At 51.2% G+C, this 7,738-nt stretch overlaps 1 protein-coding gene across 1 annotated transcript; it reads left to right on the top strand.

Moving 5' to 3' along the window:
* Positions 1 to 3,665: 3,665 nt before the first annotated feature.
* Positions 3,666 to 7,132, top strand: LY6G5C (lymphocyte antigen 6 family member G5C). Its single transcript, XM_074349063.1, has 3 exons — positions 3,666 to 3,681; positions 4,752 to 4,937; positions 6,677 to 7,132. Exons 1-3 carry the CDS (start codon positions 3,666 to 3,668, stop codon positions 6,838 to 6,840), a joined length of 366 nt encoding a protein of 121 aa, XP_074205164.1. The 3' UTR covers positions 6,841 to 7,132.
* Positions 7,133 to 7,738: the final 606 nt, after the last annotated feature.

Raw genomic sequence — 7,738 nt, 5'->3', positions numbered from 1 at the left:
CTCCTTAAGGGGAGACATAGTTTGTCTCCACCAGAAGGAATGATCTGAGACTTGTCAGGTAACATGATGCTTACTACTTGGAGTTAGAAGAGAGGAGGTGGCCACAGCTCCAGAATGCTCCACCTTTAGCAAATACTGGAGAGCAGATACTGGTACCCCTCTCCTCTGTCCTGTCCTAGGGAGCAAACAGGATGGGAAGTGTGGAATATGGAGCTGTGGGACCAGTGGCATGGTGCTGAACCTCACCTTCCCAGATCCACCAGGACAGTCGTCTCCTGGAAACCAAGTCTTTGTTCAGCTAAGAGAACCTCCTTAAATGCAGTCAGGAGGTACCCAGCCCCACCTCTCACACCCTAGAGACAAAGGAGTCCCTCTTCCTGGCCATGGCCGCCAGAGACTCTGTTGATCTGTCTCTACCACCACTGCCCTCCTCACTCCTTCCTGTACTAACTATAGAGAACAGTGGATGCCCTGATGGGCCCTTGGATACCTGAAGTGAGTAGGGAGAGGTGAGGTTCAACATTTGAATTCTGGACCACCCCACCCAAGGGGCCTCAGATTACTCCCCACCTGATAAGGCTCACAGCAGCTGTGTTTTCAGAACCACCCTCTACCCCAGGATGGAACCAGCTCCCTGTCCACTCTTCACCCTATTTAGCAGGGTTCTCGCAGTCTCAGGGGAAGACCAGCTGAGATGTAGACCCTAAATCTGCTGGGGCTCTGGATCTTGCCGTACTGGGCACCGGGTGAGGCCTGGTTGCCCAGGCACCCTAGAGTTGCTGGGAAAACTGGGAGAGGGAATGGAGACTGGGAAAAAGGAGATCTAACAACTGGATTGGAATCCGGGGAAGAAGAGATGGGGCTGGGCCACCTCATTGGCCAGGCCCCGCCCTGCACTGTTCCTAGTGGGAGGTGCTGGACTCAGCTCTGGGCTGCATGTTTGGGCAGAAGGTTTGCTCTACGTTCTCGGGAGGGGCATGTGTTGCTTACACAGCTGTCACAAGTGAATGAGGGACCAGAGGGTGGAGGGTTCCGGGGGGTGGGGGCAGGTGTTGGGGATAGCTCATCCACCCATCACCAAATCTTCCCAGCTCTCTCAGGAGCCCAGTCATTCATTTTTTCATTCATTTATATTCAGATTAAATATCCCCTCTCTAAGTTCCGCTCCAGAATGCAGAGTCGCAGCCACTTCCCTAACAGAACCTGGCTTTCGAGGGCCCAATTATCTGTAGCCCGGCCCCTCGTTTGCCCAGATCCATTCCCGAACTGTGGCGTTGGGTCCTCAAGCCCGACCTCCTTTGTTTGGTCATTCAGCTGCTTACCCGCAGCTATCCCTTGTCCCGGGGGAGAGGCCCTCAGTCTGGATACCATTATCCGCAGTTGTCACCATGGCGACTGTTGGAACGCCCCGCCTCTTCACCCCAAGAAAGCCTCCAAGGTGCCCGTCACCGTGGCAACGAACTCCGGCAGTTCTGCGCGCTCACCCGCCGCGCCCTGCCACGTGGACAGGGGAAGAGCGAAACGAAACTAGGGCTGGATTAATAACCCTAAGACCCCACCCCCTCCGAAGAAGGCCCAGCGCAGCCTCGAAATAAGACCCGCCTCTTCGCTCCTGCGACCCTTAGGGCGCGTGGCCGATGTAACTCCACGGCAAGTCCTCTTGGACTTCTCAGGGGGACCCCTGCCTCAGTCACCCATAACTCTAGTCTTTGGCCTTTTCGTTACGGTTATATTTGAAAGAGGGATTCAGAGGGCGCTGTGAAATTCCCTTCTGCTCCCCTTTGCCCTCCTCGCTTCAAGAGCAGTCCCCGCCGTCTGATTCTTTTCATCTATCACTCTGTCACTCATTCAACAAAGATTTATATAGGTGCCGGTGCTCCTCCCCATTTCTCCATTACCTTGACTTTCCTTTAAAATAATTCTCTTATTTCTATCATCCCAAAGCTTTTGGGGGTGGGGGGTAGTATAGCCCAGTGGTAGAGCGCGTGATTAGCACGCACAAGGTCCTGGGTTCAATCCCTAGTCCTCCATCAAAAAAAAAAAAAAATTGCTTCCAAAGCTCTTGGGGTGCGTGCAGTGGCGCGCGTCTTCCTCTCGTATTTCTGTTTTCGCGTCCGTGTTTCTCGGGTGTGTCTCCGTGCGTTTCTTCCCATCTTCCTCATCAGCACCCCGAGACCGAAGGATTCTTGGGTAGTCCGAGACAGTAGCTGCGAACCCTCGGGCACGTTCCCGCCCCAAACCTCCAGACCAGAAGCTGGAGCAGGTGGTGCGTTCCTGGAAGCCGAGGACCCCCCCACGGCCCCCCAGCCCACCGACCCTTAAAGCAAAAACCCTTTCTCCCACAGAGAGGGAGGGACTGACCTGACGAGATGCCGACAGAGCAGTCGGGGCGGGCCCAGCAGGCCCCGGGCGGAGGAAGTGGATACCGCACCTGAGGCGGGTGGGCGGCCGCTCATTGGTTGCTGCGTGGGCTCCTAATCCTGGTCTGGGAGGGACGTTGGCGCCACAGTGCCACCTTCTGGGGAAGCCGCGTAGTGTCTGGGTGTCGGCTAGGGCCAGACGCCTGGGTCCTGATGCCCGGCACGCCGTTCCTAGGTTGCTTCCCCGCGGCAGGGACAAGAGCCAAACTTGGGCTGGCGGCCGCCCTCTCGTCCTCCCGAAACCTCTGAGGTGCAGCCAGCCGCGGAGTTCGAGCGCACAGCGCCGGAGCCTGTGGGCGCCGGAGATCAGACCCACTGACCTGCAGCAGAGCTGAGGCGGGCCCGGAAAAGGGGGGCGTAGGGAAAGGCACTTACTTTCCAGAACCCACAGGAGGCACTGGGCTGAGAATGACCATTCGGGGCCCAGGTGTCCTCGCTTTTGGATTTCTTTTATTTTTAAAAAAATTTTTTATTGCGCTTTTGGATTTCTGACACGTCTTTCCCATCTTAGAAAATGGTATCACAGTCACCTGCTTTTGTAAGCCTATCCCCCTTTCCCTCACCCTACATTCAGTTTAAGTCCAAATTTGTCCAGTCTTCCTCCTAAATGTTATCTCAGAATCATTCACGTCTCGGCTTCCCTCTCTTTTGCTAGACCAGGCCGCCATCTTGTGACTGGACTCAGGAATAGCGTCCTAACTGGTTTCCCGGCCTCAGAAATCTTTATGAACAGAAATCTGATCTTGTTACTCCTCTGCTGAAATCCCTTTGGTCAGTAGTTTCCACTGCCCAAGTGCCCCCGGAAAGCACTCCCCACCATCATTGCTTGTTGACTTGCCTCCTGCACTAGACTGTGTGCTCTGTCAGAGTACAGACTTTGTGAAATATTGTATCTCCAACACCTGATTCAATGAATGTCTGTTGAATTAATATGAAAGAAGTTTCCCCTCTCATTCCCCTGTTGCTGGGCCCTTGTCCCCAAGCCAGGATGTTAGGCCCCAGAAAGGCTGTGGGTGGGGACACTCTGTCCCTCTGGCCATTCTGGCACTGATTTCTACCCCAAACAGGTGTTGCCTCTCCCTGCCCTCTTGGCCAACTTCTCTTCCACCAATATAAGGCCAAACCAGAGGCTGATGGGAAGTCATAAACTTAATGGCAGTCCCTGCAGGTAGCCGGAATCTGAGTTCCCCCCAAGCCCTGTACATTAAGAGGAAAAGCCCTGTCCTCTTAATAATTCTGGTCACGATGAGCTTCGCATTTGGTAAGTGGCTCTAAGGGGTCAGAAGGTTCTCCTAGCCTGCTGGATAGAGAAATCCACAGACACCAGGTGTCTGGGTACATCTTCCAAGGATGTTCAGGTAAACCTAGGCAGGAGGAAAGATGGGATGTGTGGGCTTGGTGGGATAATGCCTGCAGACTGATAATGGACTGATGTTCATTCTGAGGGAGATTTCTGGTAACTTCCCCAGGGATGTCTCACTCAACAGCAGTGACCTAAATGGATATACTAAAGGGAACCTCTTCATATCTGAGGACAATACAGAATAGGGAGGGTTGGACGAACATACCAGATGACAGCACTAGGATCCACCACGTAGAACAAGGCTGAATCCAACCTGATAACCTCATTTGGCTGCAAAGTACCATCTACACAGAAACAGGATTCAGTGTTTGCTCAGCATCTGCTTCACACCAAGTGCTCTGCCGGGTCTGGGGACTCATTAACATGTGGTCTGGGCCTGGGACCAGAGGAAGAGGGAGATGAATATGCATGTAATAGAGGAGGGCTTTGGTGGACAAAATTAAATGAGTTGGATCAATGAGAGGACCACCAAACAAAGAATGTGGCTGTGGGCTACTTGAAGTCTCTTGTCTACACAAAGCAGAGATTCTTCCTGTCCTGTGATGGTCCACGCTGGTGTTTTCACTTCTGAATGTTACAGATTTAAGAAAGCATATTCAAGAGAGTCTGGGAGTGTGGAGGAGTGTGGGGAACTGTGACACCAAGTCACAGAGGAAGAACTGTCCTAACAGGGGTACCCAAAGTTGGAATGGGCTGACTTGGCCTAACCATTGAACTTAGAGGCTTGCAGAGTGCTGGGCACATTAGCCCCTCAAATACATGGTGAATGAATGAATGGATGAATGAGTTCCTCATTTCAGGAGGTATAACAGCAGAGAACGGTGGTTTTTAACAAGCACTAAGGCTTCTAATGGAAGATTTAGCCGGATGGTTTTAAAGAATTGGTAATTTTATGGTTTTTTGAGATGGGTAAGTGGGAGGGAACAGTGGGGTTGGCCAGCCTGGAAATTAGGTGGGTTTGAAATCAGTGCTTCTCTATGTTCTAGGTCAGCTCAATCTTAATGAACAAGAACCCCCTTATCTGCCTCAGTTAAACAAATACCTTCGCTGCTATCGATGCCTCTTGGAGACCAAGGAGTTGGGGTGCCTTCTGGGATCTGACATCTGCCTTGCCCCGCACGGCAGCAGCTGCATGACTCTGTTCATAAAGAACAGTAAGCTGCTTTCCCCCTTCTGTCTTGGGCCCAGTCTGTTCCCAAACTGAGCCTCTACCAGCCTTCTAGGCTGTACCCCAAGTCTGGTTCCCACAGCTCTAAGATACTATTCCATCACTGTCTGTCTTTCCTTTCCTTTCCTTTAGAGCCACTCCCTATCTCTACTTCCACTCTCCTTCCCTCCTCAGCTCACCCTCCTCATAGCACCCAGACTTGTAGGGGACCCTCAAGATCACCAGATCCACAAGCCTTTCTTCAGGCTGCCTTCTCCCCATCTGTCAGCAGTAGTTCCTGCCAGCATCAGTCTTCTCCATCTTCCACTGCTTCTTCCCAGTCTCCTTCATGAGTCTTGCCTTATTCTCCATAACCCTTAACAGTTCATGTTCACCAAAGTTTGGTCCTTAGCTCTTTACTCTCCAAGAGGATTTTATCTTTCTTTGGCTCCACCTAGCAGCCATGTATGGCATCCTCCTAAATCTGAATGTTAGCCAAAACTGTCATATCAAATTGCCCTCTAGACATCTCCACCTCTTTTTCAACTTGCTGGAAGTTGACTACATTCCCTTGTTCCTCATGCTTGCTCTTCTACCCGAATCCTCACCTTTTTCAAGTTAATAAGCACATAACACAGACTATGTGCCCAGCACTGTTCTAAGCACTAACAACCCTCCGAGGTAGACATTATTATCCCCATTTTACAGAGGAGGAAACAGAGGTGCAGAGCCTTGCACAAATCTCCTAGAGGCTGAGTCACACAGTTTATGGTCGCTCCAGAGACGGTGTTCTTATCAACTGCTGTTCACAACTGCTTTCATTCAAATCCTTTCATGATACTTTTCAAACAGCTGATGCACAGGTGTGGTTCCATATCAGAGTATTCAGGGGTATCAAAGAGAAGTCTCCTTCCCACACCTGGCCCAATCCATTCAGCTCTCAAGCACAAACAGCAAAAAACTATTTAAAAATGTCTTTATTATCCTTTCTGTGATCTTTTATGCACATCCCACCTATACAAATATGCTGTTTACTCCTTTTCACCTCTTTTTTTTTTCCTCCACAAAGAGTAGCATACTACTGTAAACACTGTTCTGCACTTGTTTTTTAAACTTAACAGTTATGGGAACTTGATGTTTCCATACCAGTTTGTAACTAGCTTCCTTGTTCTGCTGTCCAGCCGCGTAGTATTCACAGCATGGGCATGTCAGAGACAATTTATTCATCCCCCTACTGGACCTTTAGGTTGCTTCTAAGTTTTCACTCTCTTAAGCAGGGCAGCAATGACGATCCCTGGACATGGGCACAAAGATTTCCCCCCTCCAGTAATATATATAACAGCAGCAGGAACATCCTCTTACTTTTGATCCATAAAATAAATGACAAACACCTCCCCTCTGCAATCTGACCTCCAATACATCTCCCAACTTTTTCTTACATGGTCCCATCCAAAGTGCTGGTTCTCCCAACTTCGCTCCGCAAGTCCCAACTCACCCCATTCCAACTATCACTGTATTTCAAATGGCCCTTTCTCACCAATCTTCGTTGGGAAACTTCTGAAGAGTTTATGGCTGGTGAATTCCTGGCACTCTCTGCCTCTGCCCAGTTCCAGGAATCTTTGCGTTTGGGGGGGTCCAGGGTAGGGTTTGAGGGCAGTGTGGTCAGTCCATGCAGAGTGAGGGGATGGGAGGGTTCGAGGCTTTGCCTGGACCTCCGTGTCACTGACTGCTGCCGTCCCTCTGCAGACAGTGGTTCTGACATCATGGTGAGTGACTGTCGTCCTAAGGAGCAGATGAGTGATTGCTCGTACACCCGCACTTCTCCGGTGCTTGGCTTCTGGATATTCTCTCGATGCTGCTTCCGGAATTTCTGCAATAACCCTCAGAACAGAGCGCTCTATATTTCTTAGAAATTCTGCGGAGACCTCTGGAGTAATATTCTGCCAAATTCCAGCCATCCCCCCAATTTCCACCCAGGGGCAGCTGGGACAATGCCCATCCCTGCCCACCAGCCCTCCCTGCCTCCCCCGAGTTACTGGACCCCAGCCCTATCTACTTCTTGGTTGACACCCTTGAATGTCCCTGTTTCCACTCTGCCCCTTCCCCAGGCTCCCTCTCCAGAATTTCCTTCAGTCCTGTCTGACAGCTTTCCTCCTGTCTGCTCCCACCTGGAAGCTGCTGCTTTCCCCTGCTTTGCTCCTTCCCTTTTTCCCACCACAGGCCTCTCTTGTCCCAAGTCCCCAGCTGTTCCTGCAAAATAAATTGAGGTACTGAAGTATTTGGTTTGTCTCTCTTCTGGTGGAGGTGGAGGCTGAGGGAGGTGGTACTGCCTGACGGCCCCCTCATGGAGCCCGTAAGGAGCTCCCAGCTCAGCAGAGCTATGTTCCCGCTCTGCCCCACTGTCTGTGACTCAGCTCTTGGCACAAAGAGGTGAAGAGGGACTGGAAGCCATCCTCCAGGGAAGACCAGAAGGGCAGTGGGTGTCCTCAGAAGTGCCATCAGACCCAGAGCTATGGGGACTAGTGGGCAGGTCCATGGGGGTGTGTGGGTGGGAGTGGAGCTGTGGAAGAACCAGGCCAGGGAGGAGAAGGTGCGGAAGAAGTTTTGTGAAGAGATGTGAGGCCCAGTGGAGCACTGGCCTCTGTGGTCTCAAGCTCAACATCCCTTATCAAGGACCACAGTAAGTTACTCAACTTCGTGCCTTGGATTTCTCAGCCGCTGAGGCTGTCTTCCAGTTTGACTTGCTAGAGCTGTGTAAACCCTGGGCCTTTGCTTTTTTTTTTTTTTTTTTGAACTTTTTTTTTTTAA

The sequence above is a fragment of the Camelus bactrianus genome, chromosome 20 (assembly GCF_048773025.1).
Source record: "Camelus bactrianus isolate YW-2024 breed Bactrian camel chromosome 20, ASM4877302v1, whole genome shotgun sequence".
NCBI classification, from domain to species: domain Eukaryota; kingdom Metazoa; phylum Chordata; class Mammalia; order Artiodactyla; family Camelidae; genus Camelus; species Camelus bactrianus.
Note: the sequence above shows the minus strand (reverse complement) of the source record. Positions and strands in the feature narration are given on the sequence as shown.